This window comes from Peromyscus californicus, unplaced genomic scaffold (assembly GCF_007827085.1).
Source record: "Peromyscus californicus insignis strain IS unplaced genomic scaffold, ASM782708v3 Scaffold_6__1_contigs__length_162567912, whole genome shotgun sequence".
Classification (NCBI taxonomy): Eukaryota; Metazoa; Chordata; class Mammalia; order Rodentia; family Cricetidae; genus Peromyscus; species Peromyscus californicus.
In genome coordinates, this window is record NW_026294584.1 from 42,234,937 (window position 1) to 42,261,982 (window position 27,046).

Consider the following 27,046-nt stretch of genomic DNA (forward strand, 5'->3'; position numbering starts at 1 on the left):
TCTTAATGGAAGTTCTGACATTTAATAAAAATGATGGCAGCTGTCTAGCCATTTTAGTTTCGTTTGTTTCTTTTTTCCTTCCTTCCTTCCTTCCTTCCTTCCTTCCTTCCTTCCTTCCTTCCTTCCTTCCTTCCTTTTTTTGAGAGAGAGAGAGGTTTTCTCTGTAACTCTGGCTGTCCTGATACAAACTCTGTAGACCAGACTAGAACTCAGAGATCACCTGCCTCTCTCTCCCAAGTGCTGGAATTAAAGGCGTGCGCCGTCACTGCCCAGCTGTTTGTTTCTTATTAAACTTTTTATAACCACTTGTGAGGTAGGCACAGTCTCATGTTACAGAGTAGGAGACTGAGACACAGTTAAGTTTCTTGCCCAAGAGCTGGAGAAATGTCTCAGTAGTTAGGAGCACTTGCAGATGCCCTGGGTTCAATTCCCAGCACCTACATGGTGACTCACAACCATCTGTAACTCCAGTCGCAGGAGATCTGGGGTCTTCTTCTGACCTCTGCAAGCACTAGGCTCATACATGGTCCACAGATATACATGTAAGCAAAACACTCGTGCACATAAAATACTAAAAAAAAAAAAAAAAAAAAATCAAAAGAAAAAAGTTGCTTGCCCTAGGCCACACACAGCTAAAGGTGATAGATTCACACCCAGTGTAACTTAAAGCCTCCACTGCTTCCCAGATAGAACTAAGAAATCCAAGCCTTCTCTTAACCTTAACACCAGTATGATGAAACAGCACATAACTGAGTTAATTAATCAGGGGCCAGTTCAATGTTGAATGGCTTCATTTACCTTCAGCTTAGACCCCATTTGGAGGTGTGATCACTGAAACTTTAGTCCCAAACCAAGTGTCTTTCTACTGCTGCCTCTGAACTCAAAATCATTTCTTCATGATTGGTTTAACTTTACCTGTGTGTTTAGTGTTTGGTTTATCTTGTTTGAAATCAGTCTGATCCCTGTACCTTTTTTGTGTTTTCTGGAAGCCTTTTAAGACTTGGCCTAAATTTTTGTTTTCTAGATGATCCAGACCCTGATGATGGATTCAATTATAAACAGATGATGGTGAGAGATGAGCGGAGGTTTAAAATGGCAGATAAAGATGGAGACCTAATTGCTACAAAGGAGGAATTCACTGCTTTCCTGCACCCTGAGGAGTATGACTACATGAAAGACATAGTTGTGCAGGTAGGCAAGGCCAAGGATGGCCAACAGCAACTCACCTTTTCCTTCTGCTGCTGCTTCAGTGCCTTAAGAGGACTTAACAAACATATCCTATGATTGCTGTTCAGAAGCCAGGTAATTCTGTGATACTCAGGAGTTCTCACAGAAGGCAGACTCATCTCCCATTAGCAAGAGCTCAGTGTGACTAGGGCTACAATCTTTTGTCATTTGATAGTGTCCTCCAAAGGACTCATAGTTATTATAGGTAGAAGCATAAGTAATTGCTAATATTTAACAATTTTCTAACTAGAAGAATGAGTTTCCTTCTTTTTTTCTTCCTTCTCTCCTTCCTTTCTTCCTTCCCCTCCTCCCTCCCTCCCTCCTTCCTTCTTTTTTTTGTTTGGTTTTGGGTTTTTGTTTTTGTGTGTATTTGGGGTTGGTTGACTAGCTGGCTTCGAGATTGGCTATCACTCCATATCCCTGACCTGGGATTTTCTATATAGGTCTGTATATAGACCTTCAACGTGGGATGAGCATCATATCCTCTGATCCGACTGTTTCTGGCTCCCAAAAAGCTGGGATTACGTGTGTGCTATCCTTCCTAGTTTTAACCCCACATACCATACCATCTTCTGGAAAATTCCACCAGAGACTAACAGTCTTTTGTTCTTTCCTATTTAGGAAACAATGGAGGATATAGACAAGAATGCTGATGGTTTCATTGATCTAGAGGAGTATATTGGTAAGTTCCCTGTTTCTAGTGTCCTTAAATACCGAAATGCTTTAGAAGTTGTAATCATCCATAGAAACAGTTGACCTTATAGGTCAACTCCTAACAGATTGGTAAGCCAGACCAATGTGATGAATAGTAGTGAGGTCATTGCAAGTATCACTTGGACAGGAGAGGTTGGCATGTCCCAGTTTTGACCAGAGGTCCTAAATTTAGTTCCCAGCACCCATGCTGCCTATAACTCCCACTCCAGAGAATCTGATACCTGCTTCTGGTTTCCATAGCCGCCTGACTCTCACACGCCATACCTTCACAAAGACACACAGATGTATATATGTACACATAATTTTTAAATAATTTAAAAAGAAAGTGTATGAAATAAAGTGATGGAAAAGCCAGGCATGAATCTCAGCACTTGGCAGGTAACTGCTCGGGGTTCAGGGCAAGTCTGGACTGTGTGGAACAAAGTGTTAGTAAATGGTGACCAGCCAAGGTTCACTGACTGTGTTATGCACCTTCTCCCAGTCTCTGATAAGTTTCCATTTCATCTAGGGTGTTTATTTTGGCCATCCCCCCCCCACCCCCTTTTTTTTTTTTTTTTTTTGGTCTCTGAGGGGCAGAAGCAGGGCTACAAATGAAACTTGAGAGGATTGAAAGTATTTATTTTATTCTTTAGAATTTTTATATGTGTATACAATGTATCATGATCATATCCACTCCCTACTTCCCTGTGAAACTTATTATATCCTGAGAATAATTTAACAAATGGCTTTCTGATTACTCAGTGTCTTTGTTACAATTGGCATTCTGTTTTGAAACGTAATTCTAGTGCATATCTTTTGAGTACTGAGACAGGGCCTTACAGTGTTGCTCAGGCTAGCCTTGAGTGAGTCGCTTGGCTCTTCTGTCCCTTTCTGCTGGCTGTCTCTTCCTCTGTTGACTGTTTCCTTTGCTGTGCGGAAGCTTTGTAGTTTGGTACGATTTCGTGTGTCTGCTTTTACTCTTGCTGTCTGTGTTTGGGCGTCTTCAACAACTCTCCTTGTCTGTACTGAGTCATGACTTCCGTGTTCCTCTGTTGATCTTACAGTTTAGAGGTTCGCGTTTGTGTCTGGTTTATTCAGTCTTCTATACATGGATATCCATTTCCTGAAGAGGTTCTCCGTTCTTTATTGAAAACCTTGTGGCTGCAGATACATAGATTGATTTCTGGGTTCTCAGTTCTGTTGCACTCACATTCATACTTGCTCATAGTAACTTTTCTAGTGACCTTTCTGTTTTTTTTTTTTTTTTTTTTTTTTTATTTATTTTGGTTTTTCGAGACAGGGTTTCTCTGTGTAGCTTTGCGCCTTTCCTGGGACTCACTTGGCAGCCCAGGCTGGCCTTGAACTCACAGAGATCCGCCTGGCTCTGCCTCCCGAGTGCTGGGATTAAAGGCGTGTGCCACCACCGTCCGGCCTGGTTTTGTTTTTTGATCTCTGGTCTCAGGTATTTAGTATTAAGCCTGAAGGGGAGTCTTAAAGCTTACTCTGTTACTGCGTGTAACTGCGCTGAGCAGAGGCACTTCTTTACTTAGGTCTTCTTTCATCATCCCTGACAGAAAGTGAGGTGAACAGGAAGAGAGGGTTTTTGTGAAATAATTAAGTTTCATCATGACAGTGTCTTGTTTTCTTAACCCAAGTTGATGTTTAACATATTTTCTACTGTTAAGTATTTTATCTTTTTATTCTTGGTTTTGGCATTTTTGTTGATAAAGCTGAGTTCCCCATTTAAACTTCTGAAGCAGAGAAATTCAGGCTTATCACAGTTAAGTAACATCACTTGCAAGCATTGAGGCCAAATAAAGAGGTACAGGTTTTCTTTTGCATCTTACAGATTCAGGGGCAGAGGAATTACGTTGTGAAGCTACAAAACAATCAAGAGTGTGTATAGCTTTCTTTTGTAGGTCAGTAACTATGGCAAGCTTGTGCAGCTGGGGTGCTGTGTTTAGAGACCTCAGATTCTCTCCCCAGCAGTGTCCTCCAGTTTGTGAGCATGTGCCAGTGTCTGCCGTGTTAGGAAAGAGATCATAAAGAAAGAGAAGGGGCTGGTCCTGCAGACCTAAAGCTGCAGGACCTCCATGACACAGAGCAACAAAAGGGTATCCAAGAGGAGTCCCAGTGAGGGCCTAGTGTCGATAGTATCCCAGAAACCAGAGGCCTCGATCCAGACCAATGACTCTTTACAATGAACACTTGCAAGGAAAGATACATGGACAAAAAAAGTATACTTTGTGACTCACTGTGTCTTGTTACAGCTTCCATAATGAGATTTTTCCTTTTTTTCCCCTTTCTTTTCTCTTAAATTTTATTCTGTTTTTGGGGGGAGGTTGCAAAGGTAGGGGGGCAGACACGAAGGGACGGGGAAATGAATAGGATCAAGATATGTGATGTAAAAAACACAGAATAAATAAAAAAGAAAGTTAAAAAATTATTACAGGAAGTAGACTTGTAAAAAAAGAACAGAAAAGAAAGAGTGAAAGAGCCCCATTTACTCCTTTCTTGTTTGGCCCAGATCCTAATCATCTTCCCATTTTGTCTGTATGCATTTCATTGTTCTATGATACATTTATGGTTCCAGACTTTCTAAGACAGTCTGAACCAAAAAATTAATACCTTCGTATTATCTGGTAGGTTGAATACTTTTTAAATAAACTAAATAGTATTTTTTCCTCATCTTTACTCATAGACCTTTAAAATGTACTCACATGGTATAGTTTAGCTTCTGGTTTTGTTTTTTAGGACAGTGTCTCGCTGTGTAGCCCAGGCTGTCCTCACACGTGTGGTGATCCTCCTGGCTCTCTCTGCCTTCCAGGTGCTGGGAGTAGTGTGCACCACTGCACCAGACCTAAAGAAATTTCAACACTGTTCACTATGTTTTCAAGTGCACTTCTAAAATATTTAATTAGACATCTAAAACAGTATAAGCTGGGTGTGGTGTCCCTGCCTGTTATCCCAGCACTTAGGTGGCTGAGGCAGGAGTATTTTGTGAAGCTGAAATACACCAACTCTTAAAAAGTAATTCAAAAGTTTAAACTTGCAATAGATAGTAGATGATGCACAGGAGTCACTTTATAAACCGTGGTAATGGTGTCATGGTCCTATAAGAAAATTTAAAAGTATATGGGAGTAGGTGGTGCCTAGTATTTGCCCTAAAATAATTGGGGTGGGGGAATCATGGATGAGCATGTGTGGCAAAGCCATGGCAGCTGCTGGAGTTGGTAGCTAAGTGGGAGATCTATGGGGTTTTCCCTAAGTATGTGTATGTTTGAAAGTTTTCTTTGTTTGTTTGTTTGTTTGTTTGAGACAGGGTTTCTCTGTGTAGTTTTGGTGCCTGTCCTGGATCTCGCGCTGTAGACTAGGCTGGCCTCGAACTCACAGAGATCTGCCTGGCTCTTCCTCCGAAGTGCTGGGATTAAAGGTGTGCGCCACCACTGCCCGGCCTGAAAGTTTTCTTGATGAAAACAAAAGGTGGTAAGTAGGTGCCAGTCATGATCCTAGAGTACAGTGAGCACGCAATAAACTCACTGTATAGAGCAGGCTGGTTACAACTCACAGAGCTCACCTGCCCTGCTTCTTGAGTGCTGGAGCTAAAGATGTGTTCTGTCACGTCCGGCTAATTGTTATTTTTCCATTTATAGTTGTTAAAAGGGGAATAGTGCTTTGAGTTATATGCATGCAAAAAGGTAAATATGTAAAATATACACCTTTTTTCTTTGCTAAACTGGAAACACATTTATTTTTGTTTATGTGTTTGTGTTAGGCGCTGGAGGTCAAACCCAGGGCTTTAGCACGTTAAGTGGGCTCTCTACCACTCAGCTACATCCCAGCCCTATATAATTTCTTAAATGCCAATATTTGCTTGGCAATAGTGTGACCATTCCTTGATTATAGTTGATTTTTGTTTAATTTTGTAGGGGTGTTCATTCCATTTACTAGTCACAAAATGAACAAGAAATAGTGTTGACTTGAGAAAACAAAAATATAAGCCATTCTCTACTATTTGTATTTTATTTATTTTTATTTTTTGCAGACATGTTTCTGTTTCTTCTTGATTCATTTTATCTTAGAAGCTTTAATTATCTTGACACAATTGCTTGCAAGTGTATTGTGCATTTAAATGGAAATATCAAAAAGAATTGTTTTCTAGAGTAAAGCCTAGTATTCAGTGTCTTACATATTAAATTACTCTGAAAATGTTATACAGAACTGGGAGGCTGAGGCAGGAGCATCTCCAGTTTGATGCCAGTCTGGGCTAAAACCCTGTCTCAAAACCAGTTGAACAAATGGCACTTCCTGTACATATGCTACCTTAATAGAAAACAGAACTGTATCTGTAGTGAAGACCTGTCTGTGTAGCCAAGTGGAATGGAGATTTGCGAGGGCCGTGCTACTTTGTTCTTCCAGCTTTTGAGTTATATGCCAAAATTTATGATGTAATCTATCATCAGAATTGTTTTTAATGATCTCATAGCTAAAATTCAGACTTAGTTTTTGTTTTTCACACACAAAAATTTAGGAGCCTCTTGACATGTGAAAGCATTTGTTACCAATTTTCCTGGCCATCTGCTTTCTCAAGACCAACACCAATGTTTTTCATTGTCTCTAGAGCTTCTTATGCTTTAGTAAGTTTCATTCCAAGTAAAGAAGGGGAGGCTGTAGAAGAGGAAACTGGATAGAAGCCTTAAGAGCCATGCCACATTCTTTTTTTGGGGGGGGGGGCGGTTTTGGAGACAGGGTTTCTCTGTGTAGCTTTGCGCCTTTCCTGGAACTCACTCTGTAGCCCAGGTTGGCCTCGATCTCACAGAAATCTGCCTTCCTCTGCCTCCCGAGTGCTGGGATTAAAGGTGTGCATCACCCCCACCTGGCCCCCGTGCCACATTCTTACACAGTTGAATTTTTAAGAAAAAAATATATTTATGTAGTTGAGACTCAGAAATTTGATTCTTTCTAGCTTGTCCCTTCTCAGTGTACTCTTGAGGGTGTTCCAAGGGCATGCTTGTCCTAACTGAAGACTACTGGTACAGTGCACTTATATAGGCATTGACTAGTAAGTAGACTGTTTCCTTCAGAGTTTAGAGCTATACCTCCTTAAACCAGTGGTCCAGTATAATCAGCCACTTGGGGTAAAATGCAATGTAGTAAGCAAGGGAATCTTCGTTGACATTAGTCAACTTATTTTTTTATTTTGAGGTAAGTTCTCATGTAGCCCAGGCTAGCTTTGAACTCCTGCCTCAGCTTCCCAAAGTGCTGGGCTTACACACCACCATGCTCAGCTTCACCTCCTTATTTCTGCCTTTTCTTTTCTCCTGGCCCCTACCCCCACCCCCAACCCCTCCAAGACAGGGCTTCTTTGTGTAGCTCTGGCTGTCTTGAAACTCACTATAGGCCAAGCTGGTCTCGAACTCACAGAGATCCACCTGCCTTTACCTCATGAGTGCTGGGATTAAAGGTGTGCGCCACCACCGCTGGGCTTCTACTTTGCTTTAAAGATACAGACCCTGCTCTGCTATCACTTGGTCAGCATCTGGAAATATTCTTGTGAAAGATAGCAGTTAAGCCACAGGAAAACTACCTTACTTTCTGAAGTCTGTCTGGCCTAAGAAAACTATGTGACTGTGTATGGGTACCAGAAGGGTTAAGCCAGATTAGCATGAGGAGCCTTTGGAACAAGACTAATTCTGTTGTATCTGTCTGTGCACACAGGTGACATGTACAGTCATGATGGAAATGCTGATGAGCCAGAATGGGTGAAGACAGAGCGAGAACAGTTTCTTGAGTTCCGAGATAAGAACCGGGACGGGAAGATGGACAAGGAGGAGACCAAGGACTGGATCCTCCCTTCAGACTATGACCATGCAGAGGCAGAAGCCAGGCATCTAGTCTATGAGTCAGACCAAAACAAGGTAAGTGATTCCAGGCCCAAGCAGTTTAGCCACGACCAAAGTCTTCCTAGGAAGTTGCCTTAAACAGATGTCACCAAAAGACACCGAGTATTTTTAGGGTCTTAATTACCTTAAGTCTGCCAAGGACTTAAATTTAATGACCAGAAATCTTCAGAACAGCACTACCTATCTGATCTCATTTTGCGAAGTGTTTGCTCTGTGCTCATAGTGTTGGAGAAACCTGGGCTTCAGCAGAGTGTTGGTTTAAAGCCTGACCCAGCATGCATCAACTCTACCTGTTGAATCCCCAGGAAATTGTCTTTTTAAATTCTTGGCTGTTATTTCCTGTGTTCTGTTACCTATTGTCCAAGCCAGTTATTGCCATTGCCATCCTAAATCAAATACACACATACGTGTGTATATATATATATATGTATATATATATATATATATATATATATATATATATATATATATATATATATAATTCTTTAGAGGAAGAGAGGCAGACAGGCAGCTGACTGACTGGCTGAGACTCTAAATGCATAGCTCTTGCTGACTGGCCTGAGACTACAATGTAAACCAGCTTGGCCTCTAGCTCACAGAGACACACTTACCTCTCTCTCCAGTGCTGAGATTAAAGGTGTATACTGCCACTCCCAAAATCAAATATATTCTTAAAATTTAAGCCCTTTACATGTGGTTATAAGCCAGATTTTCTCTGGACCCTGTTAAAATTCAAAAATTGTCTGAGGTGCTTAGGTGAAATTTTAGGTGAAATCAAATTTTCACTAAGCCCTGTCACCTTTTCAGAGACCTGGATATTAAAGACCAGCTTTTTTTTTTTTTTTTTTTTTTAATTGTTTTAAACATTCTTTAGGCTTCAAATGCTGTTTCTTAGACCCTTACTAAGGCTTGATAAGTTTTTTTTTTTTTTTTTTTTTTTTTTTTTTGGTTTTTTCGAGACAGGGTTTCTCTGTGTAGCTTTGCGCCTTTCCTGGAACTCACTTGGTAGTCCAGGCTGGCCTCGAACTCACAGAGATCCGCCTGGCTCTGCCTCCCGAGTGCTGGGATTAAAGGCGTGCGCCACCACCGCCCGGCAGGCTTGATAAGTTTTAAGTTCTTGCTCAGCATTACTTCAACAGCCAGCTGTCATGTCCTGAGTTGTGAGAAATGTGAGCAGTCCTCTTTGAGGAGTCGTGGTGCTGTTTGAGATGAGTGACAGCCTGTTTTGAATATGACTCATGTTGTTAGAGTTGGGGTGATAGAAAGATTGGCCCTGGAGAGTTCACTGTTAGGCCTCAGAATGCGCCCTAGAGTATCAACACAATGTTCCTGGCCATCTTCCACCCATATCTAGCAGCTGCCCTGTAGTTCTGACTCCAAAAGGAGCGTTTGCTGCCTAGGGAACAGATTTGTGTCTCTGTCCTGAAGTTGTTGAGTATATTTGGCCCATCTTTTCACTTTTGAGACTTTTTTTTCCTTTGAGATAGCATCTCCCTCTGTAGCCCAGGCTAGCCTTGAACAACTCTTCTGTCTGGCTTTCTGATTACAGGAGTCAAACCTAGGGCCTCAGTCATGCGAGGCAAGCACTTTACCACTAAACTATATCCCCGGCTCACTAGTGACTTTCTTGGTGAAAAAGATGCTGGCGTGTGTGTGTGTGTGTGTGTGTGTGTGTGTGTGTGGTGTGTGCGCACGCGCGTGCGCTATGTGTGTGTGCGTATGCGTGCGTGCATGCAAAGGAGGGATGGGGTAACACTTGAGTTTGCATGTAGAGGGAACTAGAATCTTAAGTTATCACAGTCTCAAGTTATTCTTATTTTATAGCAGTCTTTCTGAATTTGGATGGCAAGTATATATGACCTCAATTCACTGTTCCCTGTGATTTCAGGATGGCAAGCTTACCAAGGAGGAGATTGTCGACAAGTATGATTTATTTGTGGGCAGCCAGGCCACAGATTTTGGGGAGGCCTTAGTGCGACATGATGAGTTCTAAGCTGCAGACAGAGGAACCTACATTTCTTCAAAAGTAATTTATTTTTACAGCTCTGGTTTCACATGAAATTGTTTGCGCTACTGAGACTGTTGTTACAAACTTTTTAAGACATGAAAAGGCATATTGAGATAATGAAAACCATCCCGTCCCCATTACTCCTCCCCTCTGAGGGACTGGAGGGGACCCGTGCTTCTGAGAAACAACTCTGATTAGTACACTTGTGTTTGTAGGTTTACACTTTGTATAATGTATAACATGGTGTGTTTATTTTTGTATTGTTCTCTAGTTGGGAGTATAACATGAAGGATCAAGATCCTCGACCCACACTTGTAGGCAATTATTAGCCTTTACTCTTTCTCACCCCTTACCACACATTTTTTTTGTAATTCTCACTTAACTAATTTTTTTTAAAGCCTGAGATCAATAGAAATGTTCAGGAGAGAAAAAAAGGAAAAACCTGTACTCCGTCATTTATGTTTAGAGAGAGAATGCTTTATCTTGCCTGTTGAAAAGCTTCATTTTATAAGTGGCCGTTCAGTTGTCACAGGCCAACCACTGAGCCTGCCGCCGTCTGGGCAAGGCTGGATCCCTGTGCTGTAGAGCAGCTTGACACAACTTGACTTCATTCTTTTCCCCCTCTAGGACTAGCTGTTTGCTAATTCTGTCAAGCACAGCTGTGGTGGGAAGAATTGGGGCCAGTGTCTTGAAAAATGAATCAAGTAGTGTGTATGATCTCTTCACAGGGCTATTTCTAGCTCTTTATAGAGCTGTTTCCAACTAGAAACAGCTGGAAAACGAAAGGAAAAAAGTGTGTGCAGGGCATGCATTTTATTCTGATTGTGTACCTATTGAAGTCACTGTAAGGCCCCATCCAGCCCCTTCCTAGGAATCAATCTTGGTTTTACTGCAATTACAATTGACTTTTTTCCAATCATGTCATTGAAAGTGCCTTTAACGGGAAAAATAATTACTGAATGGGAATTTGCTTAAAAAGCCACAAGATGAATGACTTGGGCACCTTACATGAACACATTGAACCTCCTGATACAGTGGGGGTTTTTCCTTCTTTTTCTCTTGTGGACAACGGTTAAACAGCAGTATTAGTTACAAGCTTGGTTGCAGCGTTCCTGTCTTGTGGGCTGGTTTCTAAAACCCTCATGCTGCTGACTTGACCAGGGATCCTCATACCTCAGAACACAAACCACTCTCTGTCAGGCCTCTGCTTACCAGAGCTTGAGCTCTGACTCAAGGATGGAAGGACATACAGAGGGGGCTCCTTGGTTTGAGGACCACTGCTCACCCTTCCTGTCTTTAACCATCACATCCCATTTTGCCATCTCCCTTTCTCTCTGACACTAAAAGGTGGGGTAGGTAGGAAGGTCATGGACCATCAGGTTGCCGTCCTTATCAAAAACCCCATCGGTTGCCAACTCCATTTACCCATATTTTGTGCAACCCAATATTTTGGTCTCTTACTAATGGGCCTCTTCAGAAGAATTATTGTATTCTAAATTTTTAACCCTCAGGTTACTAAGATAAATATATAGATATATATGTGTAATCTTTATTATTTCCTATAGCTGAATAATACATTCAGGTGGTGCTGGGTGGTGGTCATATCTGAACCTAGACCTACCCTTTGGTCTTCCACAATCCTGTTGAGGTAGGCTGCTTGGTGTGGTGAAGAGCCAGGTGTGGTATAACTTCACCCCAGCCATTGCATCAAGCTCTTGATAGCAGATACACTCGATGTTTTAATCCCAGGATAGGAGTAATGAACATTCTCTGCCTTCCAGATCCTCAACTCTTTATTGTTAAGGAGACCAGAGATAATTAATGCCACCAGCCCTGGCTTAGAAAGGGTGCATCATACACTGTGTGGCAAGAGGGCCTTACAGCTCGTTCGGTGCACAGAGCCTAACACTGATGTGAAAGTCACACACTTAACCAGCAAGTGTAGTGTGTTACGATGACATATTCTGGACATGGGGTGCTCAGCAGCAAGAACTGCTCTCATCTCCATGAGCCCCACATAGTGTTGGGGTTTGGGTTTCTGGTTTAAATCAAATCTGAGGCAATGAGCAGTGGCTGCATGTCCATAGGGTGTGCTCTGTGAATGCTAAACTCTCTTGAATTTGAGTATTGGTTCTTTTTTATAGAGTGTAAACCAAGTTTTATATTCTGTAATGCAAACAGGTACCTATCTGTTTCTGAATAAAACTGTTTACATTCATCAGGGTCTTATGTGTCTTTCATTCTCTTGGAAATGGGATTGTGTTCCAGGACAGCCAAGGCTACATAGCAAGACCCTGTCTCAAGAAACCAAGAAATGGCTGGCAAGACAGCTCAGCAGTTAAAAGCACTGACTGCTCTTCCAGAGAACCCGGGTTCAATTCCCAGCACCTACATGGCAGCTCACAACTGTCTGTAGCTCCAATTCCAGGATATGTGACACCCTCACCTAGACATACATTGCAAGCAAAACACCAATGCACATCAAATAAAAATAAATCATTTCTTAAAGAGAAAGAAGGAAGGAAGGAAGAAATGGGATTATGGCTTAGAATTCTGTTGTAAAATGTCAAAGAAAAGGAATTCTCCCAGAAGGTCCACCATATCTCCCCACCAGGCTGAGAGAGAACACTGACGTCTCCCTCACACTTAGTCCTTTCCTATTCCTGAGGTTTCTGGTTGCTTCTCACTGCTATGACCCTCCTGCCTTCCAGTGCATCATTACCTGATAATGGCACCCAGCATTCCTTGAGTAGAATTGAACACACATTTATCTTGGTTTTCATTTCAAAGGAGCTCATTTTTCCAAGAGCAGCAGGTGTAGGAAGAGGGTAAGGTAAAATGTTTTTAGCACTTGGGTTTGATTTATAAATGGTACTGAGACATGCAAACTCATTTTGAGGACGTCACAGGATTAAAGTTCTAACTTTAATCAATGCACAGCTCTAAGTGAATACATTCATTTAGCCAAGTGGAGGAGAACGCCTAGAATAATTCTGTTTGAGATGAGGGAGCTGAGGCAGCTCCAACCATGGCCGCCACAGCCTAGGCTGCAGCAGCTGGGAGACACCACACAGGTAAGTTCCTTTAAATTCCCTGTAGGTGCTTGGTGGTCGCTGCCTTTTTTCCCACTGCCCCATCGCTTACTCTAACACAAGACATATCTCGGGTCCAGCAAGGAAGAAGAAAAATGACTGAAAAGGAAAGTGTTACCCATACACCAGAAACAGCCCTTTCTCCTACAGTTCTCCAGGAGTGAAGGGCCACTTAGGAGTAGAAACTGTGACTGTTGAAATGGCCCGCATGGGAACAGCAACCTTGCTGACAGGAAGTCAGCAATAGGAAATGAACTGCCTGCCAGGAGTGCTACCGCTCCCCTTCCCATCTTTTCCCTGCGTTAGGGTTTAAATGGAGAATGTAGAAACTAAATGGTGCTCTGCTTGCCGCCAGCAGGCCAATTGGCGGTCCTTAGTGAGGGCCAACTTTGCTGGAAGAGACAGTAGAAACTTCTGTTTTCTGAGAGCCAGGCATGTCGGATTCGTCTGTCATGGACTTCCTGCACACCATCTCCAGGATGCAAGCCCGGAACTAGAAGGAAAGGTGTATGTCATCCTTGTCCTAAAAACTACGTAAACTCCACTTTTAACTACTTGCTCTTGCAGGCTAGACTTTAGGAGGGCCAGATTAAGAATTTGCAGAAGGCTGGACATACACGGCACTTGGGGACAGGCAGGCTGATCTCTGAGTTCAAGGCCAGCCTAGTTTCCATAGAAGTTCCAGGACAGCTAGGGCTACACAGTTTGACCCTATCTTAAAAAGAGGGGGAAAAAATTACAAAAAGCTAGAAGTCTGTTATTACTGATGTTATTACTTTTTCACCAAAACAGAAAACTTAAGGGTAGGGATATATAACTCAGTAATAAAAGTATTTGCCTAGCATGTAAAAGGTCCGGTGTTCAATCCTTAGCATTGACTACTCAATTTTTCTAGCTCGAAGTCTATCCTCTCTTTAGTATTTTAGGAACCACCCTCTTCATACATGTGCCTACCAAGAGTTTCCTGGCTTGTTTGGACTTCCTGTAGTTTTCCTCATCTATAAGGCCTGTGTAGCGTCCACCGTGCTGAGTTAAAACATGGTCAATAGGGAAAGAACCAGGGTCTAATGGCCCAGGACCTCATGGGAATGTAGATAGAGTTTTACCTGCTTATTCATGAAGCAGTAGATGATGGGATTGTAGACACATGAGCTCTTCGAGAAGAAGGCAGGGATGGTGACGAGCCGTAAGTCCAGCCCGTGGTTACGATTGTTGACCATGTACATGGCCAGGGCAGCATAGGGCACGTAGCAGAGGCAAAAGGATCCCACCATCACCACCACCATGTGGCTCACCTCCCGTTCAGCCTTCTGGGTCGTCACTGACTCTTGCTGCTGAGCTGCCACCTGGAAATGAGCACAAGGGTCATAACCCTCTCACTGGCTCTTCTGGCTGAGTTTGGCTTTCCCTTGAGGGAGGCATCATGGAGATGAATCTCAGCTCTGACATTCAGAAAGATCACAGCCTCACTCCCTCTTTCTTGGGTCTTTTACTCCTTCCCTCACTTCCTCTTGTGCTGGGGACCAGTCCCGCACACCTGCTACGCAAGTGCTGTACCGCTGAGTTGTAACTCCACAATTTTTCACTCCCCCTTACCCACTCTCGCTAGCTCCTGATATTCCTTCTATCTGACTGTGGATATTCCAGACATGTCCTGGGGCAGACACACACGCTGTCTGTCCTGGAGCCTCCTGATTTACTCCTACCTGACCCTCTCAAAAGCCACTCACAGCTCTGAGAGTCCTCAGCAACTGGGAGTAGGAGAAGCAGATGAGGGAAAGAGGCACGATGAAACAGAACAGGAAGAGGAACCAGGTGTAGTACTCGCTTCGATACTTGGTGCCCACCGTGTACCAGTCCGGGCCGCAGGAGCACTGCAGGCCTTCAGGGATGAACCTGAAAAGGATCCAACATTCACTCTGGACTCTCCTTGAGAACTAGCAGGGTAGGAGCAGGGATTCCTGGGTTAGCTTCTCCAGTTGGAAGAATGCCGAAAGAATACAGCCATTCCAGCTGCATAGTAAACTCCGATGTCTCCAGCTGCCCCTTTTCCCTACCTTACTCTACCAATGCATATCCAAGAATGAAAGCTTATACCCAGTCTCTTCCCACATCAGACCACCGCCCTACACTCTCACCTGCTCCAGCCAAGGAAGGGTGGGATGGACACGCCGATACCAATGGTCCAAGTGATCAGGACCACCATCAATGCATGCTTGGAGTTGAAGCGGACGTTGCCAAAGGGCTTACAGATGACAATGTAGCGCTCAAAAGCCAGGAAAGCCAACGACCATCCTGTCACTAGACCTGTGGCAAATGTGAAACAAATAGGGTAGGTAGCCTCACCCAGCCTGGAGCGGAATGCAAATGGAATTGCGCAAGTTCAGAGAATTAGAATAGAGTCGAATGCTCACACATCCTATTCTGGTCAAACTACTCAGGGTAATTAAGGGCCTGCTCCAAACCAAAAGTCTGGCTCCAGGTTCCAATCCTGGAGCAGCATCCTTTGCCTCTTCCTAGCCCCGGTTGCCTGTGGTACCTGCTACAGAGCCCAAGAAGGCCTCCAGAGCACAAACATGGCGGCCAAAGAGGAAGTAGCCGTGACAGCTGGCGATGAAGACAGTGGAAACGGAGAAGATGCAGAAGAGGAAGCCCCCGAGGGACACATTGACCAGAATGTAGTTGAGGGGCTGCCGCAACTTTCTGTAAAGCAGTGTGGCCACCAGCACTGTGGCATTGAGCGGGGTCCCTGCAAAGAAGACAAGTCCCATGAAGGCTGCCTGGAGGCGGAAGGCCCAGACAGGAGCAATGTGGTACTGGGGCCCGTCCCAGGGCCCCACCGAGGAGATATTCTGAAACAGGTAGAACTCGTCTTCTCCTGACATCTTGTGTTTGGGACGCCCTCACCACCACCTCCAGTCCCTCTTACAGATTATTATTCTGCTGTTGCCCCTCCCCACAGTACCTTCCTTTAAAGACATAGTGGGACTTGGAATGATCCTAAGCCTCCCAAAGATGAAGTCCAGGATTAGGGGCCTCTCCATCCCCACCTAAACCTTTCATGATCCCAAAGCTGATTGTGTTCTTCAGAGGATAAAAGATTGGGGTCAGAGAACCTGGATATGCAAGGCTGGGTGCTGAGGTGGGTCAATATTCTGTGGCCTGGAAGAGGCTGACCTATATCCACTGTAAATGCTGCCTACATCTCATCCTCACCTCTGCTTTGGGCTTCAGGGTTCTCTGTACCTCACCTGGTCCTTTGTGGGTCCCTATCCAGAGAGGCTGGGAATCCACCTCAGAGGAAACAGAAAGTGGGAGCATTTTCTAGATTTTTTTTTAATAATTTTATTTCATGTGCATTGATCTTTTGCCTGCATATGTCTGTGTGAGGGTGTCAGACCCCCCTGGAACAGGAGTTACAGACAGTTGTGAGCTGCCATATGGGTGCTGGGAGTTGAACCCGGGTCCTCTGGAAGAGCAGCCAGTGCTCGTAACCACTGAGCCATCTCTGCAGCCCCCTTTGTCATGGAACATTCCAGAAGCAGCTGCACCCTGCCTAGGGGTCCAGGGTGGGCCTGAGCCACTTCTGTCTCGTTGGTCCTCTGCATGAGATCTTCCTAGTTGGACCTCCAGGCTGCCTCTTAGATTAGAGCAGAAGAGAATGAAACTCCTGAATCAGTCAGGGTCACTGTGGGGTAATGGACACACTCAGCCTCACACAATCTCTCAAAGCCTGCCCCTGGTGAGTGAGACACTTCCTCCAGCAAGGATCTACACCCTGAAAGTTCCATTACCCGCTCCCCATCATCAACTGTGCGCCAAGCGTTCGAATACACGAGCCTATGGGGACCATTTCTCATTCAAACCACCACAGCAAACTAAAATACGAGCGCTCGAAAGATGGCTCCGTGGTTAAGAGCACTTGCTGCTCTTTCAGAGGACCCAGGTTTGGTTCCCAGCACCCACATGGTGGCCTACATCTGACTAACTCCAGTTCCAAGGAGATCCAGCACTCTCTTGGCCTCCACAGGCACCAGACATGCACATAGTGCTCATACATAGACATAAATAAAAAAGAAAAGAAAACTTAAAAGAGGATTTTTTTAAACGGAGTTTGAACACAGGTACCCTGCACACTGAACAATACTTCCCTCAAACTATACAGGTTATTCAGTGAGTGTCTTAGTATCAGGCATGAGATACCTCCCTACAAGTCCCACAGGTCCCTGAAAACAGCACACGCTATTGCCATTGCTCTTGGTTGCCCACCAGAGCCAGATTGTTAAGACCCTATCTCTGGCCAGGCGGTGGTGGCACACGCCTTTAATCCCAGCACTCGGGAGGCAGAGCCAGGCAGATCTCTGTAAGTTTGAGGCCAGCCTGGGCTACAGAGTGAGTGCCAGGAAAAGTGCAAAGCTACACAGAGAAACCCTGTCTTGAAAAACCGGGGGGGGGGGGGGGGGGATACCCTATCTTTGACGACTTTGTCGTAAGAGAAATCAAGCTGGAACTCACCTGAAAACGTCTCTGAAGGCTAGCTTTTAAGGTGCCAGCAGGTGCTATACATGCCATGTGGAGGGGGGTGTCAATTTTGTCCAGTAGTGAACCCTAAAGGCTATGATACCCACATATCAGGTAGAGGTTACGGGATAGCCAATCACTTCCTGGTTGGATTTTAGGCCTGGCACACGGGAGGGAATTCATACCTGGCACTGTAAATCTTTTTTACAAGGCTGTAAAAAGCCCATAGCTTGGGAGGCCTATCTACATGTTGTTAACTGCCTTTTAAGTATTTATACTTACACACATGGATTAGAGCTGCTCTCAACCTTAGCCTGAGAGGCTTCTTTCCGCAGTGGGAAGCAGTTAATGAAGAGACTCAGCTGGTCAAAGGGCTGAAAATAAGTGTCTACTGAGTGCTCAGGCCTAAGTGGAGCATCTATGTCCTCTCCCTCCCTCTCCCTCTCCCTCTCCCTCCCTCCCTCCCTCCCTCCCTCCCTCCCTCCCTCTCCCTCTCTCTCTCTCTCTCTCTCTCTCTCACACACACACACACACACACACACACACACACACACACACACACAGAGCTCAGGGACCATCACAGAAGAGAGAACAGAAAGAACATAAAAGCCGGAGAATGGGGAGGGGGGCTGTGAAATGCCATCTTCTGGACATGACCTCATGACCTCAAGGTCATGGCACTCAAGACCACACAGCTGCTGTGGTTACCTGCCGAAGATCCAGCCAACCAGGTCATCCACACTCCAGCACTAACTGGACTTGGTGGCTCACAGAAACCAAACTAAAAAGGAATGGGCACGAAAGGGGGGGGGGTGCTGGGGAGAGGGGGAGAGGAGAGCTGGGTCCCGGGACTCTGGATTCAGGTCCTCATGCTTGTACACAGCCATTTCACCATGTAGCGTGTGCTGCCTTCTCAGCCACCTTTCCCTTTTCCTACCCTTAGAGAAGTGTGAGAGCGGAAGACGTGGCCTGTATGAGTTGTCTGCCACAGGCCCTGCTACCCTAGTCACCCAGCCTGGATGACACCTACAGTGTCGGCCAGCTTCCACCATGCCATTCCTCTGGCCCACTAGCCTTTTCTAATACAATGTGTTTGGATATATGTGTGTGTGTGTGTGTGTGTGTGTGTGTGTGTGTGTGTGTGTGTGTGTGTTATATTTTAAGCCTGGACTGGAGAGATGGCTCAGTGCTTAAGAGTACATACTGCTCTTACAGAGGACCCAAGTTCAGTTCCCAGCACCCACATTGAGTGGCTCACAACTGCTTTCACTCCATCTTCAGGAGATCCAGCGCCCTCTTCTGGCCTCCACAGATACGTGTGTGTGTGTGTGTGTGTGTGTGTGTGTGTGTGTGTGTGTGTGTGTGTGTGCGCGCACGCGCGCACGCACGCACGCACGTGTGTGCGCGTGCATCCTACATACAATTAAAATAATAAAAAATACATTAAAAAAAACTCTCGCCGGGCGGTGGTGGCTCACGCCTTTAATCCTAGCACTCGGGAGGCAGAGCCAGGCGGATCTCTGTGAGTTCGAGGCCAGCCTGGACTACCAAGTGAGTTCCAGGAAAGGCGCAAAGCTACACAGAGAAACCCTGTCTCGAAAAACCAAAAAAAAAAAAAAAAATTAAAATTAAAAAAAAAAACTCTTTAAACAAAAAACAAAACCCAAAGTCATAACCTAGCCTGACCAGGATATTTGTTACAGTCTCTTGAATCCTAAGTCAAAAGCACTAGGAGGAGACGAGGCAGCCATTTTGGAAAGACTGACATTCCCAGGTGCACACACACGTTACCCCACACAGATGCCCACCCACAGGTAGGATCCTGCAGAGATTACTAGAAAAATCCTTCTGAGGATCCAGAATCCACCTGGGCAGCACCTGAGGACAGAGCCAGAGGCCACATGGCAACTGCTCAACCAGCGTTCTGCAAGTCAGCCTCTGCTGTCTGCACATGGTTTTTGACTGCCCTAGAGTCAAGACAGCCTTGGCTCTCTTACCCCTAAAGTAAGGCTAAATGGTTGACACTTCTTGGGCCTCTCTGATATCCAGATACCTGCTCAGACAGCCCCCTCCCATGTCAGAGGGGTTGGGAGGAACCCGGACCCAGTTACGATGTGATAGATGGCCCAGTGAAGCTTAAGCCAAAAGGAGTATCACCAAAGCACACATTCTCACCCACGCCCAGCAGAGGCACGCCTCTCCAGAGACCCTGAAGCCATGCAGTGAGGGACAGATGGGAGATTCCACGGAGAGGACATGGGCAAAGGAGGAAGGAAGGCCATGACACAAAAGGCATTGTCTTTTGGCCTATTCCTTGGCTCACTAGTGCATCCTCATTCTTGGGAATGCTTTTCACATTTTTTTTTTTTAGTGTGTATGTGTGTATGAGTGTGACACGTGCCTGTGGGTGTCAGCAGAGGCTGGAAGAGTGTGCCAGATCCCCTAGAGCTCTAGTTACAGTAGCCCGTTGTGAGCCGCCCGAGGTAGGTGCTAGGGGCCCAGCTCTGGTCCTTTTCCAGAGCAGCAATTCCTACCTGCAGAGAGCTTTCTTTTCCTTCCTCGAAAAAGCTGTCTCCATTTCTTTTTCTAAATATGCTTTTCATGATACTCGGCATTTTCTGTTTCTCTGACCTCCACGGCCAAGTCCTCCTCCCTGAGGAAAAGAGTCCCCTCCCCTCCATTTAGATGCACATTCTAAATGCTCAGCGTCCTAGGAAAGGGGATATTTTCTTAAGCACGGCAGGGATTTTTCTTCTATTCTCATTAAGGGTTCACAGCCTCTTATTCCTAAATAGATTACAGGAGACTTGTAGAAATATATGGGACACCACAAGAGGCCATGAGTCAAAAGCAGGAACCCAGCACCGTGGAGTGAGAATTCTGACAGTGAACTCTGATCACCCTGTGAACTTGCCACCCAGGGCCACAGACTTAGTCCAAGCATTCTAGACAGCAGTTCTCTACCTGTGGGTTGTGACCCCTTTGGGGGTCGAATGATCCTTTCACAGGGGTCACCTAGGATCATTGGAAAACACTTTTTTTTTTTTTTTTTTTTGGTTTTTCGAGACAGGGTTTCTCTGGGTAGCTTTGGTGCCTTTCCTGGAACTTATTCTGTAGCCCAGGCTGGCCTTGAACTCACAGAAATCCACCTGGCTCTGCTGCCCCCACGAGTGCTGGGATTAAAGGCGTGCGCCACCACTGCCCGGAAGAAAACACAAATATTTATATTAGAGTCATAACAGTAGCAAAATTACAGTTTTGAAAGTAGCAATGAAAATAATTTTCTGGTTGGGGGGTCACCACAACATGAGGAACTGTATTAAAGGGTCACAGCATTAGGAAGGTTGAGAACCACTGTTAAAGAAGCTACTCATTTACATAATTTGGAGTTCAGGAGAGTCTATGCAAGAGTTGATACAAACCAATGCAAACCAACTATTTCTGTGGTTCTGATAGATAAGAATACCTCTCTGGGGGACCTCACAGGGGAGACACCGGGGCAGAGGGATACGATAAACAATGTCCTCAACAGCAGACACAATGTACCACTAGGTCACTGACTCCCAGGATGGACTCACAGCACATAAGCCAGAAGCACTGGGTGAGGTGGAATTCCCCAAGTCCAGGGAGCTCCTCTGCTCCAGGGAATGTCTTGTATCTGGAGGCTTGGGGTGTATGCCTCCCTGTCCTAATCATTTTTCCTCTCTGCTTAGTATTTATAAACTTCAAAAATTACCAAAAGAACATACCGTCACATTTCATTCTACCCAGGCTCCAACTCCTCAGTCACTCCTTCCAGAGACATCTCGGGTTAGCCTGTGCCCCCGACACATGTGGAGGTCAAGGGACAACCTGTGGGAGCTGGTTCTCCCCTTCCACCGTCTGAGTCATCAGCCTGGGCAGCAGTCACCCCCACCCACTGGGCCATCTCATCAGCAGTGTCGCTGTGCTCTTCCTGCAGAGGTGACAGTGAGCTTGACATGTTTGTGACAGTTTTGCTGAGTATGAGCCACAAGGTTCTCCGGATGCATGATTAGAACCAGGAAGGCCTGACATGCGTTAGTAGATATGACAGAGTCCCCAAGGATTTGCCTGACTGAAAGCCATCCTCCTGCTTGGGAGGAAGTGAAGGAGCTCCAGAGGTACAGCAGGGGGCTCTCTAGAAAAATTCTATCTGTGGCTTCTTGGATGCAGAAACACATGAACAATGACGGGCCTGGAATTCTACAGCATGGATCCAGGGCACAGCCACTTTAGTCTGGCACTAAACTGCAGGCAGGTGCTGATGGATTTCCATCAGGGCACCCTTGCCCCACCCCCTACCCACCATCCCATTCAGGAAGCATCTGAAAGCATAGAGGGATGGTTCATGATGCCCAAACCGCAGAAATGAGATAGATGGCTGGCACTCAGGACACAGAATCCTGCTCCAGAGAGGCCACACAGAGAACAATCCTGCCCCAAACTCAGAACCTCCCCCACCCAAAAGCACTGGTCAGGACCTAGGTGGAGTTTCAGCTCTGACGCCTCTTCAGCAAAGTCCCCTCAGGAGCAACATCAGCCCCCGACACACCCATCAGGGAAAATGTGCGCTGAGGTCATGGAATGACGTGTTGAGTCCTTTTATTTATAAATCAGTGGGCAGCACAGGAACAGCTACAGGAAAAGCTTCTCTGGTTTAAGAATAGATGAGCCCCACCCCCTCCCCATGACTGGTCAGAAGAACCGCCTGTGTGATACAGACACTCCTGAGCGACAATAATAACACTTTCCAGCCCAGGAGCAAAGGAAGGCTGGCTCGTCCATCCCCAGAAGTGAGGCCTATCACTTCACAGTCTGGGGTTCTACTCAGGACTCCCCTGAACATCTGTTTCCACTAGTGATTTCGTTTGTGTGTGCACATTCCTGAGACTTTCATTCATTCATTCATTTATTACTTCCACAGCCTCTGCTGTGTGGCAACTACAGGTACAGTTGCATGGAGAATTCGGTGAGATTGGTCCTGTCACGTGCTTAAGCGGATCAGGCCTAAGATCTGCTGACGGCCATTGGCACTGTCAGGCTTGCCAAAGGCCAGGCACAGGGTTAGACTCGAAGACCACTGAAGACTGTGCCCACTAGGGGCTCCCCGCTCACAGAAGCCCCTGCCCAAAGCAAGAAAGGGCTCCATATGTGTTAGATGTGGAATAAGCCCAGCGGAGACCACTGTGTCTCCTACACGGTCCTAACACGTGAGCCATGACTTCACCCCTCATTCTCTTTGGGGATCCTTCCCACCTGTTGGGCCCCCATCCACACCGCCCATAGGCAGTGTGCAGGTCATCCTCGTGTGAATGGAAGTCCTCAGAAACAAACTATGCCTATGTCAAAGGTTCTGTGAGACTACTCAACTGATTAGAATTTCATAATTGTGTTAGCTGCCAAAGCAGCTCAGTTGGAAGAGCACTAGACTGAAAAATTTAATAATGGTGGACAGTTGGGATGTTGTAGATCTGGAGCTAAGTTTATTTATCTTGGGTTATCTTTATCCATATTAAATCTATATTGCCCACCTCCGTGTCTGACCTAGTATCCTTGTGACTATCACATGAAACATTTTGGAATGTCTTAACAGACCACTAGCTTCCACCATCCAAAAAAGAATGTCATCAGATAGCAGTTGACACCATAGCAGAGATTTCCTCACTTTGCTCTAATCCACCTACGTGACATTCCCATCAATGCATGTGAAAAGGGCTCTAACTTCTAACACCCCTGTTCTATAACTATAGAAACTTCATGAACCTGCCGCCACTCTGGAAAACGGTGTTCGGGGCAAGCTGATTCCGTGTCCTTGGGCCCTGGTCACTCATAGTTGGCTCTCTCTTCCTCCTCCCTCTTGAGACAGGGTCTCACTCTGCAGCCTCAGATGGCCTGAAACGTGCTATGTAATCCATGCTGGCATCAGCCTCCGAGCCTCTGATTAAAGGCTGTGCCAGTGCCTGGCCTCCAAAACCGCCTCCTAACTCTCTGAGGTGAGAGCAGTTTAGGAGCTGACACTTGGCAGTTTCCCTGGACCGCCGAGCAGGGCTGGCTGGGGTGGGGAACGCAGTGTGGATATGTAAAGATGGATTCCTGTCTCCAGTTTTCTAGACAGTCTGGGAAGCTGTGTGTCCTGCATGTAAAGCAGTTCCAGATGCAGATGGCCGCAGAAGCTGAGGCTAGGCCAGAGGAAGCATTCCAATAACCGGAGACACTGAGTGAGTGCAGGTGAGCATCCTTATCTTCAGCAGAGAACATGGCCCTCACCAGGCTGTCTGGTGGGAAAGCACAGAGCACACGCTTGGCCTGGCCTGCAGCAGGCAGTAAGCTGCCACTCTTCTCTTGGGTCCTTCCTCGTCTTAGTTATCACTGTAACTACTTGTGTTGTAGAGCTCTTTACATGTCCCTCACCTAGTCCTGACATCACCCTGTAAGGTAGACAGGGCAAGTGTTGCCTTTCCCAGCAAATGGAAAGAGACCAGGCAAGTCAGCCAATGCAGCCTAGGCAAGAGTGAGCTGGGTCCAGCTTCTGGGTTGGCACCCGGGAGTTTACCAGGTGTGAAGAATCTTTCCCTGGTGGTCAGATCAGGAACTAAAAAAGCAGAACAGCTCCCAATCGACTGTAAGAACTCCTAGACAGGCCTAGTCAGCCCCGGGGCTACCCAGAGAAGAGGTGCCTGCTGGGGCCTGGCCTTCTCTGCCCGCCAGGGCCTGGACTTCTTCCACCAATGCATTTGGAAGAATGAGCCCTGTATGGGGCCCCAGGCGGAGGAGTGGCTGAGCGGCTGAGGGAAGAGCCCAGGAGCAAGGCCTGCTGGAGTACTGCCTGCCTGGGCTGGCAGCCAACCGGAGAGGAGTGGCAGAGAAACTAACTGCTCCTAGGAACCACAACTGCTGCCTCTAATGATGATGATGTGGCAGAGAGGACACATCTGGCCAGGGGCAAACGCCAGTGGCTTGTTGGTCTAGGGGTATGATTCTCGCTTAGGGTGCGAGAGGTCCCGGGTTCAAATCCCGGACAAGCCCTGTTTATTCTTTTCTGATCTCCCTTGGCCGGCTGCCATAGACACTGCCTGCTCAGGCCAGAGGTATGGCTAAAGGATCTTGATGGCAGCAGTCAGTCACCTCAGAGTCTTAGTCTGTTATGTCCATGTGGTCAAAGTGGACAAACACGATTTCCAGGCATCCATTTGGGAGTCCTGTGTGAGAGGAGCCTTGTCTAAGTCATCTACACGGTGCTGGGGACCGACCTAACTAAAGGACAAAATGAAAACCTGGTTCCTGACCCTTGGAATTCCTAGAAACGCCACATAACCACACTGAAGCAAGAAAGAGTTCTACAGAGATGTTTCAATAAGCCAGGGTATATGGGGTGAATTTCACCAAAAAAAAGAAAAGAAAGATAAAAAGGGAAAGGAGAGGAGAGGATGGAGAGAGTGAGCACCAGAAAGAAACCTACTGAAGACACCACAAGTTTGTGTAGGAGTCCCAGTTTCTTCCACTTCTAAACGAGAAGACGTACCGACTGCATAGGAAACGGTTCCGCAGCCAGCTGTGTGTTTCTCCCACAGACTCGGCCGTCCCCAGGCACTGGTACAAGTGTTCAGGTGGTCGCTCAAGACGCGGCCAGTCGGGTGGGACTCGCCTGGCCCCACACCCAGCCCACGAGCTACTGGCAGTTGGTGGCTGCTGGGGGAAGGAAAACCAGTTCTGTTCTGGCATGGAGTCCCTCCCATGCTCCATGGGGAGGGGGCACACCCATGCACACGCTGAACACTAATTCAACTCAATGACTTGTTTTCTGTTTTTTGTTTTTGTTTTTTTAAGATACAAAGTTAGGGACACGTTGGGGCAGAGGCTGTGGGGACAGGGAGGAGGGATGGGGAGCAGATATGATCAGGGCACATTGGATACATGTATGAAATTGTCAAAAATAAAAATAAATTAAAAATAATGGAAAAGTTGCCAGACAACCAAACTCACTCTATCTGCAGCCATTCCTTGAACCCTTCCATTACTCTGCCCGAACCCCTTTTTGTGGACACACCCAGGCAGAATCCCTCACCTCACGTCTGTCCCGAAGGTAATCAGCAGCCTGATTTGCATGTGTGTCCCCTAATCAATGCTTTGGACTCATCACCTACATGTGGAGCTGCTTTCTTTAGGGTCCCTACTAGTCAGTCCATCGTGTCCGTGGCCCACTAAGAGTGCCCTGTCACCATCTTTGGGGTGACTCCCAGATGAAATGAAATTATTCCATGAGGTAATTCCTCCTAAGGGACATAGCAAACAAGAGTGCTCCAAGAGCTGGGATGACTGCGGACAGGTGGCACACGCCTTTAATCCCAGCACTCGGGAGGCAGAGGCAGGCAGATGGCAGATCTCTGTGAGTTCGAGGCCAGCCTGGGCTATAGAGTGAGATCCAGGACAGGCACCAAAACTACACAGAGAAACCCTGTCTTGAAAAAAAAAAGGGGGGGGCTGGGATGACGCAACATGAAAACTACTATATACTAAGTACACTCTAAATAGTAAATATTAAGACAAGAAAGTGGGCTGTAATGAAAATAACAATGATTATAAGGAGATTGTTGAGGGAATAAAATAAAACATTAAGAAATGAAAAACAAGCCGGGCGGTGGTGGCGCACGCCTTTAATCCTAGCACTCGGGAGGCAGAGCCAGGCGGATCTCTGTGAGTTCGAGGCCAGCCTGGTCTCCAAAGCGAGTACCAGGAAAGGCGCAAAGCTACACAGAGAAACCCTGTCTCGAAAAACCAAAAAAAAAAAAAAAAAAAAGAAAGAAATGAAAAACAGGGAGCTGGAGAGATGGTTCAGTGGTTAGAGGACCTGGGTTTGATTCCTAGTACCCACATGGCAGCTTACAACTGTCTGTAACCCCAGTTCCAGGGGATCCAACACCTTTTGGCTTCCACAGGAACTAGGCACACACATGGTGCACAGACATACATGTAGGCAAAACACACATACACACAAAAGAAATATTGAAGATGCTTGTCTGGCATGCATGACGCCATGGTGGTGCACATCTGTAATCTCAGCATCAGGAAGTGGAGACAAAAGGACCGGGCATTCAAGGTCATCATCAGCTACCTGAGGAGTATCAGGCCAGCCTGCAATACAAGACCCTGTCAAAAAACAGAGAGAAGAGAGAGTGGACATTGTGGGTTGGGGAGTGGGGCAACGATGCGCCAAACAGATTAGACTCAGAGAGAACTGGTGAACTGGAAAACAGAGCTAATACAAACCATTCAGAATCGCTGGGCGGTGGTGGCGCACGCCTTTAATTCCAGCACTTGAGAGGCAGAGGCAGGTGGATCTCTGTGAGTTCCAGGACAGCCAGGACTGTTTCACAGAGAAACCTTGTCTTGAAAAAAAAAAATGAGAGAGAGAGAGAGAGAGAGAGAGAGAGAGAACTTCCCAGACTCAAATCCAGACATAAACCCTCAGGTTGAAGAATCCTGAGCTCAGGAGGGTGGCAAAACTATAGAAACGAGGAGAAAGGAAGATCTTAAAGTCAGCTAGAAAGGAAAATGCCTAGCTGTTGTTGGTAGATGTGTGT

General features: G+C 46.1%; 2 protein-coding genes and 1 non-coding gene across 4 annotated transcripts in view; 2 read left to right on the top strand and 1 right to left on the bottom strand.

Moving 5' to 3' along the window:
* Calu (calumenin) overlaps nucleotides 1-12,049 on the top strand; it is a 29,556-nt gene extending 17,507 nt beyond the window's left edge. For both annotated transcript variants that reach the window (XM_052722244.1, XM_052722245.1), the window contains exons 4-7: nucleotides 1,025-1,191; nucleotides 1,849-1,909; nucleotides 7,639-7,838; nucleotides 9,712-12,049. In XM_052722244.1, coding sequence (XP_052578204.1) covers nucleotides 1,025-1,191; nucleotides 1,849-1,909; nucleotides 7,639-7,838; nucleotides 9,712-9,816 — 533 coding nt within the window. In that variant the 3' untranslated portion in view covers nucleotides 9,817-12,049. The remainder of the gene's footprint in view (nucleotides 1-1,024; nucleotides 1,192-1,848; nucleotides 1,910-7,638; nucleotides 7,839-9,711) is intronic.
* A 120-nt stretch (nucleotides 12,050-12,169) lies between these two features.
* On the bottom strand, nucleotides 12,170-16,200 carry Opn1sw (opsin 1, short wave sensitive). Its single transcript, XM_052722246.1, has 5 exons — nucleotides 15,463-16,200; nucleotides 15,062-15,230; nucleotides 14,654-14,819; nucleotides 14,030-14,269; nucleotides 12,170-13,416 (listed from the first exon to the last, which is right to left on the bottom strand). The coding sequence occupies exons 1-5, from the start codon at nucleotides 15,806-15,808 to the stop codon at nucleotides 13,297-13,299; spliced, it is 1,041 nt and encodes a 346-aa protein (XP_052578206.1). The 5' UTR covers nucleotides 15,809-16,200; the 3' UTR covers nucleotides 12,170-13,296.
* Nucleotides 16,201-24,419: 8,219 nt separating this feature from the next.
* Trnap-agg (transfer RNA proline (anticodon AGG)) lies at nucleotides 24,420-24,491 on the top strand. Its single transcript has one exon. It is a non-coding gene; the product is annotated as a tRNA-Pro (tRNA).
* The last annotated feature ends 2,555 nt before the right edge of the window (nucleotides 24,492-27,046 follow it).